Here is a 27,028-nt window from a genome sequence, read left to right on the forward strand (position 1 = left end):
TTTCCTCTCCTAATTTGTTCAAAACCACAGCATCCCATTCTGTAGTTATCAGAGTTTAAAGTAACTATAGGGGGTCAAGCTCTGGTTTGTTCTAACTGAGGATGGTGTTCAATATAAATGTCTTCCACATGACTCCTCCCACTCATAACGGTATGTCCTGACAAAGAATCAAAAGACAAGTATTTGTGATAGTAGTTCATACCTTCTCAACATAGGTAACCTTGATGCTCTAATATTCCATTCTGTTTGTCTATTACTAGAACTACAACTTCTAATGTTGTTCTTAAATCCCCCCCTCCCAGGTTCACCATGCTATGTTTAGGTGTGATTTACTTTACTTTTCTTTTTTTTTTCCTCATGAAAGTAATTCATCTGACTTTTTATTTGTGGATTGTATCTTCCATCAGTTCTGGAATATTCTCAACTATTATGACTTCAAGTATTGTGTCTACTATGCTTTGTATGTCCTCTTTCCAGAACTCTAGTTACACTTATATTACCCTCTATAACTCTGCCTTCATCATTTCTTAATCTTGCATTCATATTTTTCACTCTTTCTATGTGCTACTGTATTAATCTCCCAGAGCTGTTGGAATAAAGCACCACAAATTGGTGGCTTCAAACAAAAGAGAATCATTGTCTCATAGTTTTGAAGCCTAGAAGTCCAAAATCAAGGTGTCTCCAGGTGTTGATTCCTTCTGGATGCCCTGAGGAAGAATTTGTTCCATGTGACTTTCTTACCTTCTGGTAGTTGTTGGCAATCTTAAGTATTCCCTGGCTTTAGATACATTGTTCCAATCTCTGCCTCTGTCTTCATATGGCCTTGCCCTATGGGTCTTCTTTATATCTGAGTTAAAAAGATCCCTCTCCTCTCTCTTATAAGGACATAAGACATTGGATTTAGGGCTCACCCTAAATATAGGATGATCTCATCTCAAGATCATTAATTTAATCACATCCACAAGGACCCCATTTCTAAATAAAATCATATTTACTAGTACTAGGGGTTAGAATTTGGACATACCTTTTTGGGGACAAAGTTCAACCCACTATAGCTACATTCTGATTAATTTATTCATATAAATCTTCTTGTTTATTAATTTTGCTTTACTTGCATCGAATATACTTTTAAACATGTTCATTTAAATTTAAAAAATTTCAACTATTATATTTTCCTCTTTCAAAGATGATTACTCTTTCTTTCAGTTTTTCTCTGCACATATTTTAAAGCTGATCTTTATTTTCTTAAATATAAAAAAACATGGTTATATATATTTGTTTAAAGTAAGTATAATATCTGAAGTTTTGGGTCTTAACATCTGAAGGAATGGGTCCATTCCTATTGTTTGTTGTTTCCCTTGGCTCATAGTGCCTTGTTTTCTCATATTTTTAGTGAATTTTAATTGTGAGTAGTTCAATTTAATTAAAAATTTGCTTTTTGAGATTCATGGAGACCTGGTATTATTATTATTTATTATTTTTTTCTAAGTTTTTATTTAAATTTTAGTTAGTTAACATACAGTATAATATTAGTTTCAGGAGTAGAATTTAGTGATTCATCACTTGCATACAACATCCAGTGCTTATCACAACAGACCTGATATTGTGGGCTCATTCAGAAAGTGTGTGCATTTTGCTTCTGCCAGAGCCTGGGATAACTTCTTGTTTGGGACAACTTTAAACTAAATTTTAGTTTGAGAGTTTGCAGATGACTCAGACACTTTAAGTTTGCACTTGAAGTCAACATAATGGCCAGATTATGGATTCAAATTTTTAAGGATGTTGCTTTCCCGTGCTAAATTGCCAAGTTGCAGACAGATTTTCATGTAATCTTTTGTGAAAGTGAGTGGTATTTCTAGTTTACTCTTATACTAAGGTATAGCACTTTGGTGCCTCTGACTTAAAAGAGGAAAGATCTCTGCTTAGACTCTCAACCTTAGACTCTGAAATTTTCCATGTACCTCATGTGCCTTGAAAACTGAAATCCAAGTTCACCTAGTTTGGCAAATCTCAAATTCCTCTTACCTCTCTGGTTCCCATACTCAAGCCAGAGACTTGAGTATTCCTTACTTTCATTCCAGCTCAACAGTGCTCTTAATAAAATGCTTTAAAGCTTTTATCTAGCACTTAAGTTGTCTATAGTGAAAGTTTAGTCTAGTAATATCTATCTTACCAGAAACAGAAATCTCCTTTTCCTATTTGAGTCAATTTGGATGGTTCTTATTATTTTAGAAAAATGTTTATAGCAACTACATTTTCTTTTCAAAATGATTGGCCTAGATTTTTTTTATCATATAGTTTCATGTGTTTTAAAAGTTCAACTGTATTGTGGTTATGGCACAATCTTTATTTATAGTTAATTTTTACCTTTTCTCGTTGTTTTTCTAACTTAGGCCAATAATTAATAGAGACAAATACATAGCGATTAAAATAAAATGCAATAAGATCTGTGAAGTTTCTATGAGTGCATTATGGAGGTACTCACAAAAGACATTTTGTCAAGATTTAAATGGGGAGATGTATGGAATGCTCTTTGCACACTATCTCATACTTGTAAAGACCTCAATAGATGTTAAACTTAGTAGTACTAGGGAAACCTTCCTTAGGGCAAATGAATTATCCAAAGGGATCATTGGATGAATGGGAAAAATAAGTCCATATTAATAAAGCTCAGAGCAACTAAATAAACTTCAATAGACCTAAGTTAGAATAAAAGGGTAAGAACAGCAAGAGGTGAGGCTGGAGGGCTAAGAGTGGGGCATATCATGTAGGTCCTGGTAGATATAATTAGAAATCTGAATTTTATCCTAAGAGAAACATAGTGTCGAAGGTTTCCCTATAACTACCACTATAATGACCAATTTTCCTTAAAGGGAGGTGGGAGATCCCACACAAAACTTCAAGAACAAAACCCAATTCTTCTGTCCTTTTCTCTGCCTTCTCTACATTTGGTTCTATATTAGATATGTTCTGATTTTATGCCTTATTACATATGATTATTAGATGATTTAATTTAGCTTATAGACAATCCAATTAAGCTTTTTCTGGCCCAAAAAACATGTGGTTGGCAACCTCTAAGATGGCCCCCAATGATTTCCACTCCCTGGTATTCACACCCAGTGTAACTCCCTTCCCTTGAGTGTGGGCTGAACTTTTTGACTCACTTCTCAGGAATATAATATGGCAGGATTGATGTGATGGCACTTCTGAGTTAGATTATAAAAAGATTATGGCTTGTTTGGGGTGCTGTATTTCATGCTCTCTCTTGGATCTTTTGTAATAAGGGAAACCAACTGTGATGTCATAAGGCAACACTGTGGAAAGAACAGGCCTACCAAGAGGCATGTGAAAGATTTGAAAGTAGATACTTTTCCATTTGAGCCTTCAGGTAAATGCAGCCCTGGCTGACATATTGATTGTAGTCATGTGAGAGACTATGAACCAGAATCACTCAGCTAAGCTGCTCCCAGATTCATCACTCACAAAAAATGTGAGATAATAAATTTATGTTTTTAGCCACTAAGTTTTGGAATAATTTGTTATGCAACAATGGATAACTAATATACCTGGCTTGCTGGCAGGGCAATCAGTCTGACTCACAGAAAACATATTTGAGATATAGGAATGAAAATGTAATGATTGAGATCATAAGCTATTTTTTTTATTGAAGAGATAAAATAGTACATAAACAAAACCTTATTTGATAGAAAAATAACACCAAAACTCTTACAAATGTGATTATTAGCTAAACCACCAGAGATACTGGTCCTGCTGAGTTCTTCCATAGCTATGTAACTCAAAGGCTAAGAGATTGGCTGAAGTCAGGATATGAATCACTGGACAGTTTCTTCTGGAAAGACAGAATGAATCAAGGCCCTTTAATAAGGAAGTTGCAAGAAACCTTACCCTTTGGAGAAAGAGTACTCTGTCATTCCTGTAGTCAAGGACCAGGCCCAGCCAAAAGGAAGCGGAGGGTTGTGACAATGAGTCTTGTCCCAGAGCCCCCTTCAGCTTGTCTTTTGCTTGGCTTTGGAGAGTGGATTGGACATGATTTAGAGGCTAGAGCCTTATTTGACAATAAGAAGATGCAAAAATTCAAGTCCCAGACCCATCCTTTGACCTTGAACTATTAGTGCTGCAGGTTCTCTTGGCTTCTCATGTCCAAAAAACGCTCAGATATTAGTGTCACCTCCTTGAGGGACATAGCTGTCCCATGAGTGGGTGAATCATTGTTCTGGTGCCTGAGATGGGAAATGCCTGGCTAATACCCTCTTTTCTGTTTCTATGATACAGGGACAAAAACAGGGAAAAGATGAGAGGGGGACAAAGACACCAGGCCAAGAGGTGATCATTTAGGGCTTCTTGCTAATAACTGATTTTGGCTTTCCAGAGATGAAATAAGCCTTTCCAGCATAAGGCAGTATCATGTCACAGCCCTAGGGACTGGCTGGTTTTATCAATCTGGCAGTTCAAGGTCAGCGCAAAGGACATCCCCAACACCTGAGAAAAGAGTTGAGAAAATGTGAGGTCTTCATAGGAGGGGCCATCTCTCCCACACCCCTGGGATTAGCCCCAGAGAAAAAGAAAGTGTCCATTACACTGGAACAACCCTTCTTGCCATTACTTCCAATTCCTTCCCTATTCTCTCCTTCAGCTTTAGAATGGTAGTGAGGGTGATGTTGTCAAAATAGTAGAGGATAGAGTGTTGGGACATCTTTGTCTCCTTAAGAAGTCACTTGTATAGGCAAGTACTGCACAAGTCAACACTTTGTGCAATGAGTCATCTCTACCTGTGCCCTGAGACTCCTTAGTTTCCAAGCAGAGAAAAATTATTTCCCCCTGAGCTTCTTGATTACATTTTAGCTATTCTGTGACATACCCAAAATACATGGGTATAAAAATAGTAGAAATGTCACATAATAAAAAAGAACACAAAACTATCCCCAATTCACCCCTGACTTATCATGCTAAGCAGAGAAACAAGGAAGAAACTGATTATGATTTTTATCATCAGCTCCTGCTTGGCATACAAGGCCAGTTTTCCACATAGAATGTTTCTCCATCACAAGTTTTCCATACCAGTTGAGTGAATGACCAAAGTAGGGGTCTGCTTGATGACTTTTAATTTGACTATGAAGTATTCATATCTCTTAGGGATAGGTTGACCAGATAGATTTTGCAGCATATTTTCTGTATGCCTTAAATTGGTAATGACATCATTTGCTACATGACTGAGGAAACTCTTATTTATTGAGCATATACTATGTACCTGGAACTGTTCTAAAACTTTACCTGACTTACCTAATTTAATCTACACAATGGTCCCAGGATTATGTTCTTACCTGGATCACACAAACACAGATAGTGATGATTCCAATGTGCAGGAAGTTGGAGTGAAACCATAGTTTTGCTTTCGCATAGCAACCCTAGAAAAAAATTACAAGTACAAAGGATACCACTATATTATTTGACTTTATCAGGAAGCTAATTTCAGAAGATAGTTTATATTTAGCCTTATGCCAAGAGACTTAGGCCATTTTATTTTCTTTCTATCTTTCTTTCTACAGGCATGAAGTAAAGAATATTAAACTACAGACTTTTCTGGTGTTGTTATCATCACAATGGCACCTAACACAGAAGTCCTAGATGTCTACACACAGAGTTAAACTAGCTCCTGAGAGGCATTTCAGCAATAGATGTCCTTAAGTTCTTTAAACATCCACTGCTGACTTGGGACAAATAAATGAGGGAGGTAACCTATGCATTTCTGGGATTGGTTGCATTTCAGCTTCTGCTGAAACCTAAATCTATCATGGCCCTACCAAGCTCCAGGGCAGGGCTAGTTGGTGAGTGTCTCAGTCTTTCTTCATAGACCTAAAAGTTTGGAGATTTTCAAACAATCCCAAGGTGGATAACACCAGGTAACAGGAATTTAGGAACTTAATCTTGGAATATAATCTTGGCTTTTTCTCTGGGCCTAGTCTGGAGGTCTGAATTAAGTCGGCAGGTTGTTTCAACAGTTCTACCAACTCTCTCTCCCCCGACTCCAGACTCCTTTACTTATGATTCATTTCATCAAGGGGCTGGATGTTGCCATTTCCAAAGAAAAAGAATAGAGAAACAGGAAGAGGGGGAGGTTTTCTACCTCAACTTTACAATTTTCGCTTTCAACCATAAGACCTACTTCTTGCTCAAGAAAAATGTAGATATAATCTTCTGCCACTATCACATAAACTTTCCCCCTCTAACGTAATAGTTTAGGATAGCAAGATTTGTGATGACATCGCTAGTCTAATGAGCTTGTTCCTTTTTTTTTCCTTTTGTCTAGTTGTCTGGACAACTTTTGTCTAATTTGTCTAGTTACCTGGGTTTTCTCCTTGGCCTCTATTTTATCTAAGGTTTCTTGTTTCTGGTTGGGAGGACTAAGTCCTGTATGACTGGGGTTTCTAAGATATTGAAAGTTTAACCAAAGAGGCTAATAACAGAAAAATTGCCAAAAAATTACCTGAACTTGTGGATCCGAGGGGCAAGATGCTGGTGGGTGACCGGCCCAATCCTTCGTGCCATTTATACCACAACATTGCAGCTAAAAGCCAAATCCCCCAAAAACATGATGGTTAGAAAGTCAACAGAAGGAAAACTGGAATTTGGAGAAAAGGTAGACCCTTCAGATCTGACTCTAGCGGAAAATACAGAATTGGCTTATCTACTATGACTCCTTAGAACAAAATATTTTCAAATCCATTATACCATTTCATTCACATAAGACTCCTTGAAATAGAAAGGGCATGTTTAACTTATTCATATTTTACAGATGAAAAATTAAGCACACAGGGAATTTGGTCTGACATGTTTGGGTCTTCCTTAGATCTTAGTAGGGCTTAGACAATGAGCCTACCTAAGAATGTGAGGGATGAGAGAATGTAGAGAACTTTGTACCAATCAGACTGATTCCTGTTTGTGACTGCTAAACATTATTTTGGACCTAGGGGCTGTGGACCTTAGATTCTGGGCCTTTCAAGAAAGGAAGTCCCTTTAGCCTCCAGGCACTGAGGTTGGAAAATTAAGTCTGGGCTGAGCTGAGGAGGATTCCATCTGTACTCACAAATGACTGGATGGAATCCCATGCTGCCTTGGTGCTGTTGTCCGTGTGGTATCGCTGAATGCTGTCAGTCAGGCTCTCAGACACATAATTATTCAACTGGATGGGGCATATTCCGGCAGAGAAGACATTATAAAAAGCAGGTGAGTTCAAGGAACAAGCAATTTCTAATAATGGCTGGTGGTTCCATTTGCTCCTCCCTTCCAAATGATCTCCTCAGAGCTAAGGAAGCCAGGAGAGGGAGTTTATAGACAGGGAGAAGTGCTGAGACTTGAGATAGCATTGCAGGAAGAAGTACATAGTAGTCTCTTGTCCTTCCAGAACTCTGGTTTTTCAGAGGAAGACAAAGCATGGGCTCTCTTAGGCATGGAGACAGACATTTTCTACTGCCAAACACATGGAAAAAAGGAAGTAGGAGGAAGATAAACTTGTTTTTACTGCTCTTCCTATTCATCCTTCAAAGCATGATTCAATTGCTATCTTTCATGAAATTTTTTCCCCTCCCCATTTACAATTAATTTCTTTCTTCCATCCTTCCACTTTGCCTCTATCTCTATTACAGGACTTCTTCTCCACGGTCAGAAATACAACAATGAGATGTTCTTTATGGCTTACCTTCTGTTCATACACGAAGAGCAGGATGGCCAAGGTCACCTCAGCAAGGAGGATAATCAGCAGCAGGATAAAGAACTGAGGCAAAGCAGAGACATGCTCATAGCACTGATCCTAGTTCTTCCCTCACTCCTACTCCACCCTGGGAGCATCCAGGCATGTCTCTGCACATGTACAGAAGTTCCTATTCCTGCTTGCTCAGATCTTCATAAGCCTTTTGTTTTGTGAGGGATATGTGTCATTTTTCTACAGCTAGACTCCAAGTCTCTAGAGGGCAGATCAGCTGTCCTCTAACGTTGTTCTCCCTTTCCCATGTGCCTATACAGCTCCATGCACATAATGAGTATGCAATACTATTTGTTGAATCAGTGAAGCAATTTTGGCATCAGCTTTTTGAAAGAGTTGAGCAAAAAAGCAGTAAACTATGTGCCTTTAGAGTTTGGAGCCTGGTCCGTTCTGCAAGATCAGGGCTAGTTTGGGGTCGGGGGCAGGTGATGGTGGAAGTTGAGAGGAGCCCTGTACAGATGGGGAGAAGAGGTATTCTAATCATAGTCCTAACCCTTATTTATTTCCAACTGTAGATGCTTACTCCCTTTATACTAATCAAACACAGCAGAAAATACATTTTCACTTATTCTCCTTCACCTTTTCATCCCAACATTAATTTCAACTGTTTAAACCTGTTTAGCTTTTTCCTTATGTCTATTATCTCCTATCTTTTGCCATTAATCTGGGAGCTGAAAACAAGAACTTTTTTATTCTATGTCTGGGCTCCAGTTTAAGAATTGGCCCATACGGGAAAGAAGATTAACCAAATGACTTAAGGAAGAACCAAGGAGACTGGGAACCCTTCTATGGATGGAGTGGCACTGTTATATCAAGCACTGTTCTGTGTACACTTAGAGATACCAGAACTCTTCTTTCATAGAGCTTACAGACAAAACCTAAGCCTAAAGATGCTCTTCACGACACTTAACTGACAGGGAACAACTGAAAAGCTCTAGCTTCTCTCACGTTAGATCAAAATGGCAGCCACCTAGGTCCTCCCTTAAGTTGGGTCATCACACCATCATGTATCTTGTGCAGATTTGAGATAGAGAAGCACATTCTGCCATTTTAGGAGGGTCACAGTACTCAGAAGAATCTAGAGACTAGATTTTCCATCAGTGAGTGACTCTGACTCAGATCCTAAAAACACATACTAATGTGAAAAGCATTTAGGCAGACAGATGACACTTGATTTCAATGAGACATGAAGAAATAAAATGCCATAAAGGGAAATTATGACAAGGGTCATTCTTAACACTGTACAATGAATCCCAAGGGGGGTAGCAATGTCCTCTTCCTTGAGACCCCAGTCAGAAAAAAAATACTATTGGTCTAGACAGATTTGCTGGCCTAAAGTGCCAATCCTATGGTCCTATAATTTCCCTGTGCCCATAGGTTAGCCACCAAGAAACATCTTTACTGGGACTTAAGGCATCATGTCTCTCTACTTAAGGTACCACATCTGTTGCAAGAGACTCACCGACATAAGCAGGCACTTGTTCTCCTTGATGGAGCCCATGCAGCCCAGAAAGGCAACCACCATGATAATGGAGCCCACGATGATAAGCACATTGCCCAGTGTGAGGGAGGGGAGCAGGTTGAAATTGTTGTGGATCAGGAGATAGATCCCAAAGCCCAAAATGCCGCAACCACAGAACTGAAAGAAAGAATTCCACAACACTCTTGAATATCTGTTCACATTCTCACTTGAGATTAGGATAGGGGGATGGGGTAACCGGGTGATAGGTGTTAAGAGAGGCACATGTTGTGATGAGCACTGGGTGTTATATGCAACTAATGAATCATTGAACACTACATCAAAAACTTATGATGTACTATATGCAGGCTAATGAACGTAATAAAAAAATTTTAAAAAAATAAAGAAGTTTTGCCACCAATGAATCAAAAAAAAAAACACACACACATCTTTCCATTGGCTCTATCAAGACTCTCAGGAACAACCTCTTTACCCAGCTTTCCCCATGCACCTAGAAAAGAGGTGATCCTACTTTTCTCCTGTGATGTCCTACTCATGCTTCATCCTACCCATATCAGATACCAGAAGAAGCTCACTGTGAGTCATATAGTATCTTCATGCTTCAGATCCCCTACTCCTTGTTCCCACCACATCTTGCACATGGTCTTCCCTTTGGAAACCACAACCATGTAGAGGGGATGCCCTGGTTGAGAAGTTTATCTTGCTAGGCAGAAAACTAGAGAAGCCAAACTTTTAAGAATCTTCTCATAGACACGAGTGCAAACTGATCCTATATTTGAAATTCAATTGCTAAATTTGGTATGGTGAAACCGTCCCAGAAAAGGTGATGTCCCTTTTTTTTTGTATATGAATGATTTTCATTTTTTATTTTATTTATTTATTTTTCACATGCTCAATAAATAAATATTTATTTATTATTTATTTATTTATTTATTATTATGTTATGTTAATCACCATACATTACAACATTAGTTTTTGATGTAGTGTTCAATGATTCATTATTTGCGTATAACACCCAGTGTTCCATGCAGAACGTGCCCTCTTTAATACCCATCACCAGGCTGACCCACCCCCCCAGCCCCCTCCCCTCTAGAACCCTCAGTTTTTTTTCAGAGTCGATCGTCTTTCATGGTTCATCTCCCCCTCCGATTCCCCCCTTTCATTCTTCCCCTCCTGCTATCTTCTTCTTCTTCTTCTTTTTAACATAAAACTTTCAATCAGCTACTCATCCAAGGGATTAAGGGGAGGAGGGGAGCAGGAAAGTGTTACTTATACACAGAATGTAGAGTCTCAGGTTTCTCACCCATAGATGTCAGCAGTGAGCAGTAGTAGCCTAAAGTCCCCAGAGAGAGAAATAGCATGCCTATAGATAACTGCGTTGGATAAAGAAGATGTGGTACATATATACAATAGAATATTACTCAGCTATCAGAAAGGATGAATACCCACCGTTCACATTGACATGGATGGAACTGGAGGGGATTATGCTGAGTGACATAAGTCAAACAGAGAAAGACAATTATCATATGGTTTCACTCCTATGTGGAACATAAAGAATAGCACAGAAGACCATAGGGGAAGGGAGGGAAAACTGAAGGGGGTGGGGATCAGAGAGGGAGACAAACCATGAGAGACTGTGGCCTCTGGGAAACAAACTGAGGGTTTCAGAATGGATGGGTGTGGGGAGATGTGGTAGCTGGGGGATGGATATTAAGGAGGGCATGGTTGTGAGGAGCACTGGATGTTATATGCAACTAAGGAATTGTTGAACATAAAAACTAATGATGTAGTGTATGGTGGCTAACTGAACATAATAAAAAAAAAGATAACTGCACTGGTACTTCTCAATTTTACAGGCTTACACAATGGCAGGATGGAAAGAAGGGAAATTATTATTCCCCTGTTGTAAGTTGGGTATGCCATTCAGACATGCATGGGTTGCTCTCCATACCAGGCTCTTCAGTAGAGGAGAAATAGAGTGTAGCTAGGAGGAGATGAGCTCCTCATGCTCAGAAGAGGCGCACTTACCCAAAAGAGCAAGTTGAAGAAAAACAGAACGTACTTCAGCAATTTCAAGCCACTCATGCCCATGCTGGGATATTCTTACTCTAAAAAGTGAAAGGAAAAAAAGAGGAAGTAAGTTACCTGGCTCTGTAAGGTGGCACCAGTGAAGAGGACAGCATATATGTTCAGGGTTCAAGATCTCCAGCATCACCTTGGGTTTGAGCTGTGAGTCTCCTCTGGGAAGTTTCCCCCAAATCCCTGTTTTCTCAGTCTCTGAACTGATGTACCAATTGGTTTATCTTGGACACTCACTTTTGCTCCAATTCAGCAAGCCAAGAATGCTTATCACTGAATTAAGCACTGTAGAGGAAAGCAATAGAGCTGCTCTTGGAGGAGAGTGAGTCACAGTAACACACAGTAGGCCACTGCTCAGAGACTAGTGCTTGGGCATTTACTCAAGAAGGCAGCCCAGGGGTCAGGAATTTATCAGCTGTGGAGGTCAGTGACTTGATCAGCCAGTTCCTTATATGCCCTTATATGCATGCATATACTACATTTGGTCTATAAACCTCTCCGCATGAAAATGAGGGAACATACCTATGTATGATTCATTCTTTTACTGAAGAAACATTTATGATGTTTTTTGTTCTAGATACTGTGGGAGATATAACTGTGACTTAACAGTAGCTATCTTCCAGGAGATGTCAATCTTATAGGAGAGATAAAACTAGCAATCAAATATCCAGTAGAGAAATGAAAAGAGATAACAATGGGAGCTTGATTTAAAAAATACATATAATTTCATTTTCTCAGCCAGAACATTAATGTGCAAACCCTCATCCTCAATTCTAGAGATCTGGATACACAATTTTGAATTTTCTCTCAGACACAATTAGGTTCTATAGAGTAACTCATATTTTAAAACTGCATATAAGACTGCTATATAAAACAAAATGTCATTTTATTGTTTTTTTCCCATTAAAACTATGCCTTTTCTAGTGTATAGATTGCTTGTACAATCCATTGCCTGTACCCTCTTAACAGTATCAGAAATCAGATGGTCTTGAGGAATAGGTAATCTAGGCTGTTGATAAGCCTGATGACCTATTTGTGTTCCACAATAGAATAATCTCTGTTGAAAAGACCAAATATATATATTTATCTCATACTATTTTCTTTTTCCTTTACTTTGTCCTTCTTTTTCCCTTTCTCCTTCTTGTCTTGACCCTCAGGATTATTCTTAATTCTTCATCAGTATTTTAGCCAAGTTAAAATAAAATTGATTATAAGTGTGTTTGTATATACTTGGGAGGTTAATATGGTGATTTACTACCTAGACTTTGAGGTCAAACTTGAATTCAACTCTCACATAGGCCACCAAATAGCTACATGACATTTGGAAATTTACTTAACATTTCTAGTCACAATTTATTCCTATGTAAAATGGGGGTAATACTTAGACTCCTAGGGTGGATGTGAAGATTAAAAAATATTACAACAGACTGATATATGACCATACTCAGTAAATGGAACCCATGATTATTTAGTTTTAAAGGAACTCTCTGGGAAGGGAGAAATGGAAGAATACTATAAGGTTCTATTATGTGGTGTGGTAATGCTACTTGAAGATAGACCGTGATGGATTAAAGCTGTACAGTATAAACCATAAGGCAGCCTCTAAAATAACAAAACAAAGAATTATAATTAGTAAGTCAGCAAAGGCTAAATAAATAAAACCTTAAAAAAGTAAACCAGCAAAGGAGATAAATTTTTTTCTAAATACTGGATTAGTTGAAAGAAGCCTGACAAAAAGAGGAAAAAGGAAACCACTATGGTCTGAATGTTTGTGTCCCCATAACATTTACATGTTGAAATCCTAATGCCCATGATGGTGTAGGGACGTAGGGTTTTGGGAGTCAATTAAGTCATGAGGATGGAACCCTCCTAAATGAGATCAGAGCTCTTATAACAGAGACCCCAGAAATCTTCTTAGCTCCTTCCATCTCGTGAGGACACAACAAAAAGTCTGCAACCCAAAAGAGAGGCCTCACCTGACCACGTTACCATCCTGATCTTACTTCCAGCCTCCAGAACTGTGAGAAATATATTTCTGTTGTTTATAAATTACCCAGTATGTAGTATTGTGTTATAGCAACCTGCACAGACTAAGACAAAAACAAAGAACAGATGAGGAAAACAAAAAACAAATAGAAAGATGGGACAAATAGAAAACAAATATGCTCAGCTCTAACCATAGTAATAGCAAGTAAATGAAATGGTCTAAGTACTCCAGGTATGCCCCGAGATAGCTAATTGGGTTAAAGAACATTAAGTAATGAATTATCAGAAAAAGAAGAAAACAATCCCATTTAAAATAGCATGGAAAACAATAAAATGCTTAGGAATAAGTTTAACAAAAATGGTAAAAGATCTAGACACTGAAAACAAGACATTGATGAAAGAAATGTAAGAAGACACAAATAAATGGAAAGATATTCCATGCTTCTGGATTGGAAGAATTAATATTGTTAAAATGTCTACACTACCCAAAATGATCCACAGGTTGAATGCAATATATATAAACATTTCAATGGCATTTTTCACAGATACAGAATAAACAATCCTAAAATTTATGTGGAACCACAGAAGACCCTGAATAGCCAAAGGAATCTTGAGGAAGAAAAACAAAAGTAGAAGCATTACATTTCCTGATTTCAAATTATATTACAAGGCTATAGCAATCAAAATAATATGACATTGGCATAAGAACAAACACATAAACCAATGTAACAGAATAGAAAGCCCAGAAATAAATCCATGCATATATGGTTAATTTATTTATAACAAAGGAGCCAAGAATATACAATGGGGAAAATATAGTCTCTTCAATAAATGGTGTTGGGAAAACTGGTCAGCTGCAAAAAAATGAATGAAATAAGACCACTATCTTACACCAATCACAAAGATAAAATAAAAATGGAATATGGACTTGATACAAAAATAGCGATTCAAAGGGGGCACATGTACCCCCAATGTTTATAGCAGCAATGTCAACAATAGTCAAAATATGGAAAGATTCCAAATATCCATCAATAGATGAATGGATATAGAAGATATGGGATATATATATACAATGGAATATTACTCAGCCATCAAAAAGAATAAAATCTTACCATCTGCAACAACATGGATGGAACTAGAAGATATTATGCTAAGTGATATAAATCAGTTGGAGAAAGACAAATACCATATGATTTCACTTATATATGGAATTTAAGAAACAAAACAGATAAACATAGGTAAAGGGAAAGGAAAATAAAATAAGATGAAAACAGAGAGGGAGGCAAACCATAAGAGATGCTGAACTCTAGGAAACAAACCGAGGGTTGCTGGAGGGGAGGTGAGTGGGGGATTGATAATTTAGGGATGGGGATTAAGGAGGGCACTTGATGTAATGAGCACTGGGTGTTATATGCAACTGAAGAATGACTAAATTCTACACCTGAAACTAATGCACTATATGTTACCTAATTGACTTTAAATAAAAAATTAAAAAATGAATTATAGACTTGAATGTAAGACTTGAAACCACAAAACTCCTAGGAGAAAACATAAAGGGTAAGCACATTGACTTTGGCCTTGGCAAGGATTTCTTGGTTATGACCCCAAAACAAAGGCAACAAATGCAAAGATAAACAAGCGGGTCTGTACAGCAAAGGAAACCATCAACAAAATGAACAGGCAACCTACTTAGTGGGAGAAAATATTTGCATCATATATCTGATAAGAGGTTAATATCCACAATATATAAAAAACTCATGTAATTCAATAGTAAGAAACAAAAACAAAAACAAAAATCTGATTTACAGATGGGCAGAGGAAGTGAATAGACATTTTTTCAAAAAAGACATACAAATGGCCAGCAGGTATAAAAAAAAAGATGCTCAACATTACTAATGATCAAGACGGAAAATGCAAATCAAAACTGTGATGAGATATCACCTCATACCTGTTAGGAACGTTATCATTAAAAAGACAAGATATAACAAGTGGTGAGAGCATATGCAGGAAGACAGCCCTCACATACTATTGGTGGGACTATAAATTGGTTACAGCCACTATGGAAAACAGTATGGAGATTTCTCAAAAAATTAAAAATAGAACTACTATACAATCCAGCAATTCCACTTCTGGGTATATATCCAAAGGAAAGGAAATCATGGTCTCAAAGAGGTATCCATGTTCATTGTAGCATTACTTACAGTAGCCAAGACATGAAAACAACCTATGCCCATTGACACTTCAACTAAAAAAAAAAAAATGTGGTATAGGGACGCCTGGGTGGCTCAGTTGGTTGGGTGTCTGCTTTTGGCTCTGGTCGTGTTGCCAGGATCCTGGGATTGAGTCCCACATCGGGCTCCTTGCTCAGTGGGGAACCCGCTTCTCCCTCTGCTTGCTGCACCCCTGCTTGTTCTCTCTCTCTCTCTCTGACAAATAAATAAATAAAATCTTTTAAAAATGTGGGATAGTGACGCCTGGGTGGCTCAGTCAATTAAGCGGCTGTCTTTGGCTCAGGTCATGATCACAGGGTCCTGGGATCGGGCCCTGCATCAGGCTCCCTGCTCAGTGGGGAGCCTACTTCTCCCTCTTCTTCTTCCGCTCCCCCTGCTTGTGTGCTCGCATGCTCTCTCTCTCTCTCTCTCTCTGTCTGTGTGTTAAATAAATAAATAAAATATTTATAAATAAATAAATAAATAAATAAATAAATAAATAATATGGCATAAATATACAAAAGAGTATTATTCAGCCATGAGAAAGAAGGAAATCCTACAATTTGTGACAACATAAATGGACCTTGAGGGCATTCTCTCAAAACTCAGAAAACAAACAATCCCATCTGAAAATGGAAAAGAAAAAAATGGACAAAAATCTAAACAGATAGTTCACCAAAGAAGATGTATGGATGGAAAATATACCTCCTAGAGTGGCTAAAATTAAAAAAACAAAGACAAAATAACTGACCATACCAGGGGTTGATGAGAATGTGGTGAGAATGTAAAGGGGTATATCCACTTTGGGAAAAATATTTTGCCAGTTTTGTGAAAAATTAAACATATATGATTCAGCCATTCCACTCCAAGGTATTTATCAAGAGAACGAAAAGCATATGATCATACAAAGACTTGTACAGGAATGTTCATTGCAGTTTTATTTGTAATAGCCAAAAACTGGAAACAGCCAGAAGGTCCATTAACAGATAGATGGGAAAACAAACTGTGATATAACTATCAAATGGTATACTACTCAGGAATAAAAAGAAGTGAACTATTGATACACAACACAGCATAGATGAATCTCAAAATAATTATGGTGGATGAATGAAGCTAGACAAAGAGAATAGTACGTACTGTGTGATTCCAGTTATATAAAATTTTAGAAATGAAAACTAATATATAGCAACAGAAAGCAGATCAATGATTGGGGACAGAGGCAGAGGAAAGTGGTGGTGGTGGCAGGGGTTCGGTGAATAAAAGGGGAGTAGGGACAGGCAGGAGAAAGGGATTACAAAGGACCATGAATAATCTTTTGGAAGTGATGAATGTTTGTTATCTTGATGTAGTGATGGTTTTATGTATGTATGTGAATGTCAAAAAGTCCTTCCTAATTTGCCCTGTCCATCTCTCCAAACTCATGGCAACCTCCCTGGCTTATATTTTATTATTTATTTATTTATTTAATTTATAAAAGCACTTTAGATATGAATGACATGTAAAAATGCTGTACAAACTCAATGAGTTTGGGATAAGTGTACACTTGCGAAACCATCACCACTATCAAGACCATAGATGTATCCATCATTTCCTGAAGTTTCCTCCCATCCCCACTCTTATTATTTTTATTTTTTGTGATAGTAATACTTAATATAAGATCTACCCTCTTAGCAAATTTTGAATGTACAATACTGTATTGTTAGCTGTAGTCATTATGCTGTATAGTAGATTTCCAGAACTTATTTATTTTGGGCAACTGAAACTTTGTACCCTTTGACCATCACCTCCCTATTTACCTCTCTCCCAAGCTGGTAGCCACCACCATTGGACCCTATGCTTCCACGAGTTTGACTATCTTATATTCCACATATAAGTGACACCATAAAGTATTTGTCCTCTGTTGTGCTTATTTCACTCAGCATAATGTCCTCCAGGTCCATCCATGATGTCACAAATGTCAAGAATTCCTTCTTTTTTTAAGGTTAAGTAATATTCCATGGGGAGTATGTACCACATCTTCTTTATGCATGCATGCGTTAATGAACATTTAGATTGGTTTCATATTTTGACTATTGTGAATAATGCTGCAAAATGGGAATGCAGGTATCTCTTTGAGATCCTGATTTCCATTCACTTGAGTATATATCCAGAAGTGGGATTGCTGGATCATATGGTAGTTCTATTTTGAACTTTTTGACATACCTCTATAGTGTTTTCCATAAGGGCTGTACCAACTTACATTTCTACCAACAGTGCATCAGGCTTCATTTTCTCCACATCCTTGCCAGCACTTTTTTTCTTTCAGTTATTCATTTGTTTATTTATGGTGGGAGAAGAACAATTTGTTATTTTTGTTTGTTTCAAGTTTGTATTTAAATTCTACTTAGTTAACATATGGTGTAATATTGGTTTTAGGAGTAGAATTTAGTGATTCATCACTTACATACAACACCCAGTGCTCATCACAAGTGCCTCCTTAATACCCATCACCCATCTAGCCCATGCCCCACCCACCTTCCCTCCATCAACCTTCAGTTTGTTCTCTATGGTTAAGACTCTCTTATGGTTTGCCTCCCTCTCTTTTTTTCCCCTTCCTTCCTATATGTTCATCTATTTTGTTTCTTAAATTCCACATGAGTGAAATCATACACTCTAACTCCATCCACGTCGTTGCAAATGGCAAGATTTCATTCTTTTTTTTAAATATATTTTTTATTTAAATTCAATTAGCCAACATATAGTACATTAGTTTCAGATGTAGAGTTCAGTTATTCATCAGTTTCATATAAAACCTCATCACATCACATACCTTCCTTAGTGCCCATCACCCCAAAGATTTCATTCCTTTTGATGGCTGAGTAATATTCCATTGTACCTATGTACCACATCTTTATCCATTCATAAGTTGATGGAAACTTGGGTTCTTTCCATAATTTGGCTATTGTTGATAGTGCTGCTAATCTTAAAATCCAGCAATTAACATAGACTACTTATCTCAGTGCCTCCTTTTTCACCTGTGCTCATAGGGTTCTTTGCTGGAATTTGCTGCTTTTTCTCCCTCTGACCCCTTAATTTGGCTAGCCACTATTCATCCTGACACTCAGCTCCAGTGTCATTCTTCCAGGGAGCCCTCTCTGATTATATCTGTTTCTCCACACCCAACCCCACTCCCCACGAGGAGTGCCCATAATACCTGCAATCTCTGTTGTTGCACTAGCCTCTTTGTTTTATAATTATTTCCTCCCTCTCTAGAATGTGAACTCCTTGAGGGTAGGAGCTAGTTTATTCATCTTTGAATCCTCGAGATCTAACACAGTCCCCTGATTACACTAAAAATGTAAGATTGTTCAATAAGCCTTTGTCAATGAACTCTAAATAATCTGCGGTGGTGGAATGAACTACATACACACTACATCATCAGAAGCCTTGGGCTTGAGATTTATTCTGCCAATAGACTAATCTTTTGGATGTGGGCAGATAACTTACACAGAAGATTGGGCCAGATGTCTCCTAGAGTCCCTACAGCCCCAGCATCCTGGGATCCCGTGATCACTCCTTCAGGCCCCTGTAATCAAATGGTCCACAGAGCACCAACTAATGAAGCGTCCACAGACCTGTGGATATCCCTACTGATTTTTCCCCTCACAGATGGGAAGAAGAACCTCTTCTTTCTCCTTCCCTGATTTTCCATTTGCTCAGACTCCCCCTGGTTGAAGGAGAAAAACTGCCCGTTTGGTGAAGATTGACACTACTTTTACCACGTGCGTGGCCCTAGTTTTCATATTAACCCAGACAGAATGACACTCCATTTCCCCTTCCTTTCTTCATTGTGACTTCATCAGCTATTGGGCTCCTGCCCCTTCCAACCCAACTGTCTGGAAGAACTGACACCTCTTTGCAGTCAAAATCTGCTGCATGACTCATGGCTCTGTCAAGAAAGTCCCTGACGTCAGCTTCCAGGAAACCCTGTGACCAAACTCCAGTTAACTGTGGCCAAGGATGAAGTTCACTTTTCAGTTCCCTCCAAGCAAAGATCTTGGGCTAGTAAACTGTCTTACAGATTTCTAGTTCAATTTCTCCTTTTTTTTTTTTTTTTTTTTTGGTCCATTCTTGCAAGGCCATCATATCTAGTCCTGAATTCAATCAAACTTAGAAGTAGCTAAGTTTGGGACAGAAGCTTCAAGAAGCTATCAATTCAGTCCAGCCTTATGTGATCCAATCTTGGAGCCACAGCAAGACAGCTTTGATGTTATGAAGACTATTATATTTATGAGATGTTAATACATGTTCCCCAAATGAAAACAAGCAAATAAATAAAACCATAAGGAATCACTATATTGTACACCTGAAATTAATATTACTCTGTATGGTAACTAACTGGAATTTAAATAAAAACTTAAAAAAAAGGAATGAAAGGAAGCCATGGTAAAATAATTTTGAAAGTAAATAGGATTAAATGAAAATAAAAGAAAAAGCAATAAACTTCTTTTAATGAATGACTTCCGAGAAACTCATTATACGCTAAGGTACATTGTTACTACCAACCTATTCTTATTTTGAAGATTACTTATAACAGCTCAGAGAGCATAGTGTTCTACAGAACACAGTTTGATAGACACTAGTGACAGAATCAGACAAATCTAATTTTGAATTCTGGCAGTGCTACCTGCCAGAAATGTGGCCTTGTGCAACTTGTGTAACCTCTATAACTTTCACAATTTCCTCATCCAGCCCACCTTCCTTCCACTGCCCCAGGCTCCATTTTCTGCCTCTCACTTACCAACCTGACTCACCCCTTGCAGTGTGATGAGTGTCAGGAAGACTCCTTCCATCTTTCAGAGTGAAGCCCTGTGAACAGTGGCTGAGGAGGAATGGGGGTTATGCAGGTATGTCTCTCTGAGGGAGTAATAAGCAATCGCAGGGGCGGGGAAGGGCCGTACGAAAATCAAACCAAACCAAACCATCAACATTTACGCATTAGTTTCTTCTCATCTCTCCATCACTTTGTCAAAGGAACGTGTTTGTCATCTCAGTGCTCCCCAAAATTGTGGTCTGGTGAAAACTTTTTCCTTTTCAAAGCTGTTATCAGGGAGAGAAATTGGTGATTTGTGGAAGAAAAGAGAAAGAAGAAAGAAGCAAGGAGGAGGAAAGAAGTGAGAAAAGATAAATCCAGATGATCTCAGAGGCTCATTTCCTAGAGGTTCTCTTTCCTTACCCTAAAAATACGTAGAATTTTGCTGTGGAGGGGCCCTGTTCTGGAGAGCCATCTATGGTGGGTTCAGGCAAGCTATGTCCAGCGTTAGCAGGGCTCTCTGTGGGCTAATAAAAGCCACTTTTGGGGTATTCTCATCAAAAGTCTGAATAACCTGAATCTAGTCGTGAAGAAACATGAGAAAGCCAAATAGAGAGATATTCTAGAAAATAGCTTGCCTGTACGTTTCAAGAATATCAATGTCATGAAACACAAGGAAAGACTCAGGAACTGTTCCAGGTAGAAGGATAAAGAAACAGGACAGTTAAAAGCAAGGTATAATCCAAGATTTTGAGTTGCTATAAGGATACCAATGGGCAACTGATGGAATCTGAATAAAATCTATGGATTGGTAACAGTATTGTATCAGTGTCAATTTCCTGATTTTGATTACTATACAGTGATAAGTAAGAGAATGTTTTTGCTCATAGAAAATACACAGTAGGGGCGCCTGGGTGGCTCAGTCAGTTAAGTATCTGCCTTCAGCTAAGGTCATGCTCTCAGGGTCCTGGGATTGAGCCTCTCGGCTGGCTCCCTGCTCAACAGGGAATCTGCTTCTCCATCTCCCTCTGCCCCTCCCCCCCATACTCTCTCTCTCTCTCTCTCTCTCTCTCTTTCTCTCTTTCTGTCTCTCTCACTCTCTCTCACTTTGTGGTCTCTCTATCAAATAAATAAATAAAATCTTAAAAAAGAAAGAAAATACACAGTAAAGCACTCTGTGGGAAAGGATATCATGCCAACAATTATTCCCAAATGAGAAAGCCTAGGAAGGATAAAGAAAACGTGATAAAATGTTAATATTTGGGAAATTTAGGTGAAAGGGGGGGTGTTCAGAAATTCTTGGTACTAGTTTTGCAAGTTTTCTGTAAGTCTGAATTGAGAGAGAGCTAGAGTTGAATATGAGTAAATGATCTAAGGAATTCTGATCTTTAAGTCATTACATTGTAAATTCCTGATGGCATAAATACTGAGATTCCACAAGAGCTGTTTTTAGAAGAACAAACCATGAGATAATTCTTTAAGGCCTCTATTTGCTTCTGATAGAGAGTGAGTATTAAGCCATGAGTTTAAATTGAAAAGATGTGAAGTATCAAAATAATTTCTCACTCCCATTCCTCAATCTAGTTCTCCTGAAATATAAAATGTCAAACAAAAGTGTGACAAGTTGAATATATTTCAAATATTTCATTTGCTAGCATATGACTTCAGATCAATTGGATTTATGATTAAGTTGGATTTTTTATGTCTGCTTATGTTAAAATGCACTGGAAATTTATGTAAACAAAGAACACCATCTAATGATGCTTATTTAATAGGAAGTCTATAAGAAAAGAGAATATAGTGTGTAATGGGGAGGAAGGAGCATTCCATGGAGAATCAGGAATTACTATTTAACTAGTTTTATAACTTTGGACAAGTTTCACCTTGCCTGGAAAATAAGCAGTTTCGAATGTTTTAAGAATAGCTAATGTTTACTGGGCTCTCACTACAAGTTGAACACTTTATTTGAACCTAAATAATCCCAAATTGAATTATGTAAAATAGATAGGGCTCTTATTTTAAATGATTATAGAAATGTATCCCTTGTGGCACCTTTTCCTTTACAACAGTCCTTGACCATAGCTGTGATGTACTGATGTTCCTGCTTGGGAAAGAATGGTCCTGTGTGCTGGTGACCTAGGAAATGAAGAGAGGACTTGCCTCTGTGTCCCAACATCCATGGCTTCCACTCTGGGAGTGCTCACCCAATGGCTTTGTAAATGGATTCCTTCTTCTCAAAGCCTGTGTCCAGACAACCTCCCCACATTCACCCTCCAGCTGCAATCCCAGCCTCCCATCCCCAGAGGCCTGCTCTGTGTAGCAGTCTCGTTTCTCTGTTCCTTTACTTTGGTGCTCTGTACCTGCAGTGGCAGCTGGGCCCTGGAGCTTCTTGAGGGCAGGTACCCAGTCTGCAGGCCCAGGGTGACCTGCACACACTGGATGCTCACTTGGTACAGGAAGTACTGGGGGAGGACTAATTTAGGAACACAAACCAAACCACTGTAACTAAATCAACACAGCGTTTCCTGGAACAGAAGTTGAGAGACAGTGGCCATAACCTCGCAAAGAGCTCCAAACTTCACCCTAACCTAGGGAAAATCGAGATTAAGGAGTAAGAAACTTTCCCCTTCACCCTCATTTCAAGCCACATCCCATCCCATCAATTCTGATGTCTCAGGCATAGTCACGGCCAGGCCTAGACCTTGGACCTGCCCAGTTGTTTGATCTTGCCTTTCACTTTCAGATGCTGGGTTCTTAAACCAAGTAGGAGAGAGAGATTTCCACTTCCTCTGCTCCTGCTCACCTGCTTACTCTCATCTCAAATGCATTTGGGGGGGCGGGGTCACACTCTTTGAGTGTGCACGTATTGTGCCCATCTGGAATGCATGGTTACCCCCAGTCTCCATAGCAAACTTGTACTTCTTTGAAAATGAAACCAAGCAGTCACTTCCTCTCCAAGGCACACTCCTACACTCCTCCCACATTGTGTGCACACTCTTCCTCCATGATAGAAAAGATTGCATTGTGCTATATTGGTGTGTTGTGTCTGTATACCACGCCAGAATCCACAAACCCTTTGAGATTGATAAGCACGTCAGTCATCCCCGTGTCTCCGGGACTTAGCACCATGCCTAGCTGTTCGTAAGCTGTGGGGTGGGACTGAAAAAGGGGAACAGTCTGCAGATCTAGAGTCCAAAGCCCTTTGGGTGGTCAGAGGTCAATCTGAGGATACTATAAACAAAAGACCAATGGAGTTTGACCTTGCCCGTTTGTGCGGGTCAATTACCAAAGGTGAAGTGGCCTCAGCAGCAGTAGCTGTGAAGGAATGGGCTTTGAATCATTCCCTGTGGGTATAAAGGCACCCAATCCTTTTACTTAAAAGCTAACTATGCTTAATTGGCCCACACAGAAAACAACACAGGAAATCAAGCTTCAGTTCAGTCTCAATTCCAAACCAACCGCAATTTCAAAACAGTGCAGATTCCGGTGGAGATTGAGAAAGCAAAACTTCTTTGTTTAGCCAGCAGCTAAGACTGCTTTTGCTCAATTCTCTTCCAAAGCACTGATATCTTTTATCTTCCATAGGAGTTCCTTAAGGGCAGGACTATTTTGGGGACAAATCTCTACCTTGCTATTTTTGTCTCCCCACCAGAATCTTCCAAAACACAGTGCCTGGCCCCAGGAGGCACTTAATATATGATTATTAAATGAATTCATTAAAAATTCTGGTCTTGGGGCACCTGGCTGGCTCAGTTGGTAGAGCATGTGACTCTTGATCTCGAGGTTAAGTTAGAACTCCACACTGAGTGTAGAGATTACTTAAAAATAAAATCTTAAGGGGCACCTGAGTGGCTCAGTTGGTTAAACGTCTGACTCTTGGTTTCAGCTCAGGTCATGATCTCGGGATTGTGGGATAGAGCCCTGCATCTGGCTCTGTGCTCAGTGCCTGCTTAAGATTCTCTCCCTCTGCTCCTCCACCCCGCCCCCCACTTGCACTCTCTCTCTCTCTCAAATGAATAAATACAATCTTTTTTAAAATCTTAAAAAAATAAAATAAAAAATCTGGTCTTTATTTTTAAATTCATGACTCAATGGCCCCTGAGGTACTTTGGGAATCTAGAGCCCTTGGTGACGTTGCCATCCCTCATTGTTAAGTTGGTAAGTAATCATCCTTGAGGGCCTTCCTCTCCCCCTAGGGCATAATCAGTTGAGATTCCTGCAGGTATTAGAAGGAGAAAGCTCTGATTTAGTGTTTCCTGTGGTCTCCTGACCTGTAGTAATGACTATGGTGGTCACAGAAATCCAGGACCAAAGCTTGACTTTGACTTTCTGAGTCCATGAGACCCCAGTTGCTAGTTACAGGGCATGAATTAGAAATCATTACAATATCAAATTTTGTTGGTTGGTGCATGTCACGTTATATTTATCAATATTTATGTTTTGTATACCAAGGACAAGTTTATTTGGCGGAATAAATTACAATGTTCTTCCTGCTGTTTGAAAACAATCAATCTAAGCATCTCTTAGGGGTGTTCAGCTTTTACCTCTTGATATACAGGCAGTGGGCATGCCCTGTGTTCCTGACTATGAACTGGGTATTGTCATTTGTAACTGTCCTTCTATTTAGTGGCTCTGAGGAATCACAGTGAGAGTCATGAAAACTGATCGAATTAAGAACTGCCATCTCCCAACTGCCTCTCTAAATGGTTCTGGCCATTGGTTCTCTCCTCACTCTAAAATCACAAGATCAATCTTCTAAGAGACCTAAGTATGTATGAAATCTCCCCAACGTCATGTCCCACAGAAGGCTCCAGGCATCAGAAATGACTACACATAGAAATTCAAGTTCTGAAACAATTTAAGCTCATGAATGCCCTGACCCAAAGAGGTATCAGATAACAGGAATCTGGTTAGTGAAAAGTCTTTACGGCCTGCTTGTCTTTTGAGGGGTGCCAGGATCTTGATCTTTTTATTTTCCTGCACTAAATATTTGTGAAATAGCAGTTGCGGAGATTTTAGACTTACTGAAGAGGTGTACAGACAATCCTAAGACACCCTATCCCACATAATATGATTCAGGTCTTGTCAAGCCAGATTAAAATGTCACCAAGCTTACCTTTCGCAGGCACTCTTCCTCAGTCCTTTAGGCAAGATCGGTGATTACCTTTGAGGTGGTCACAACGAGGCTGGTAACACGGATGTCCGGGGCTATTTGTGTAAAAGGAGAAGTGAAGGGAAAATAAATGTGCTCACACTGTGACAACAGGAAGCCCAGTTGACGAGAGGGAGGAAGTGAGGCTTGGCCTGCTCTCTTTAACCTTAGAGATGCAATCCTTCCCCTGTGGCTTTTTAGACACCTACTCCCATGACCCACCCAAATACATAAACTTGTTTCTATGAAACACAGAAAAGTCAAAGACCTCTTCCAGGCACTCATCGGTGAGCTCTGGTGCATTCTGAGGTGATTTCAGTATTGATTTCTGCCTAGAAAATGTCAGTGCTTCTCAGTCAAGATAGCACCTCAAAATTATGTGTGGATCTGTTCAAGAATAAGTATGCCTGGCCCCCCGTTTGGTAGATGGAAACTGGAGTGGAACCCCAAAATAATTATTTTTAGAAGTTTTCTAGGACTGAGACAGGAATATCTCTCAAACCACTTGGCCTTCTCCCCACCCTCCTTCCAGCTGCCTTCCAGAAGATCTCTAGTTTCCTGTTGGATTGGGATACCATTTTCAGACTTCTGTGTCTCAGAAGCTGGACTTGCCTTGTGTAAGGATATTGTCAAGGGTAAACCCCAAGGCACACTCCAAGGGACACCGGTAGAAATGATTTGGTTAGTAAAGGGAGCCCCAGATTTAGAACCCAAAGTTCTGAGTTTCAGCTTTATCTCTGTTAGCTCTGTGGTACTGAGCAAATCTCAACCTCTCATCTTCAGTTTATTAATAGTAACATCTAATAATAATCCTGCTAGTTACCCTTATTTCCCCATTTATAGATGAGAAAACAGAGGCTCACAGAAGTTAGATATTTAGCCCAAGATTATACAGTTAAGAAATAGCAGTTGGTGGGGGTGCCTGGACGCTCAGTTGGTTGTGTGACCCACTCTTGATTTCAGCTCAGGTCATGATCTCAGCATTGTGGGATCAAGCCCCACATCAGGCTCTGTGCTCAGTGCAGAGTCTACTTATCCCTCTCCCTCTGCACCTCCCCACCCCCCCACTGTGCTTTCTCTTTCTCTCCTTCTGTCTCTCTCTAAAAATAAATAAATTAAATCTTTAAGAAAAAGTTTTTTAAAAAAGTTTAAAAATAAAAAAGAAATAATAAGAAGAAATAGCAGTTGGGACGCAAATTCAAAGTCACAGAGAATGTTACGACCAGTAGATTTTGAAAATTATATATAATTATTATATATATATTTCCAGTTTTCTCTCTGCTGTGTCTACTGGGATTTTCTTAGATTGAAACAGTTAGGGGCTAAGTGATAACCCCAACATATCCCTAGCCAGCCATGAAATGCAGAACCTACCACTGAGCCACAATTTTTTTATCTGGTAAAGGAAAAATGGACATTCTCCCCAGTGCTCGACTTAAAAACATGCGTCTGGGAAAGCTAGCTTTCTCTGTCTTCCTTTACCCTGACACATTCAGATTCTGGAATCACCTCTGACCAGGGCTGGCTTATGGAGAATGCTGAAGGAAAT

At 39.0% G+C, this 27,028-nt stretch overlaps 1 protein-coding gene across 2 annotated transcripts; it reads right to left on the reverse strand.

Annotated features, from left to right (window-relative positions):
• Window positions 1-3,639: 3,639 nt before the first annotated feature.
• Window positions 3,640-25,572, reverse strand: CD53 (CD53 molecule). Of its 2 annotated transcripts, XM_028101895.2 has the most exons (8): window positions 25,444-25,571; window positions 11,289-11,368; window positions 9,243-9,419; window positions 7,718-7,792; window positions 7,106-7,201; window positions 6,506-6,586; window positions 5,343-5,426; window positions 3,640-4,500 (listed from the first exon to the last, which is right to left on the reverse strand). In XM_028101895.2, exons 2-8 carry the CDS (start codon window positions 11,349-11,351, stop codon window positions 4,429-4,431), a joined length of 648 nt encoding a protein of 215 aa, XP_027957696.1. In that variant the 5' UTR covers window positions 11,352-11,368; window positions 25,444-25,571; the 3' UTR covers window positions 3,640-4,428. The 2 variants fall into 2 exon arrangements, with proteins under 2 accessions (XP_027957696.1, XP_027957697.1); XM_028101896.1 differs by lacking the exon at window positions 7,718-7,792 and having other exon boundaries at window positions 25,444-25,572.
• Between the last annotated feature and the right edge of the window lie 1,456 nt (window positions 25,573-27,028).

This window comes from Eumetopias jubatus, unplaced genomic scaffold (assembly GCF_037043125.1).
Source record: "Eumetopias jubatus isolate StellerSeaLion01/CBP00866 unplaced genomic scaffold, mEumJub1_p1.0 scaffold_4, whole genome shotgun sequence".
NCBI lineage: Eukaryota > Metazoa > Chordata > Mammalia > Carnivora > Otariidae > Eumetopias > Eumetopias jubatus.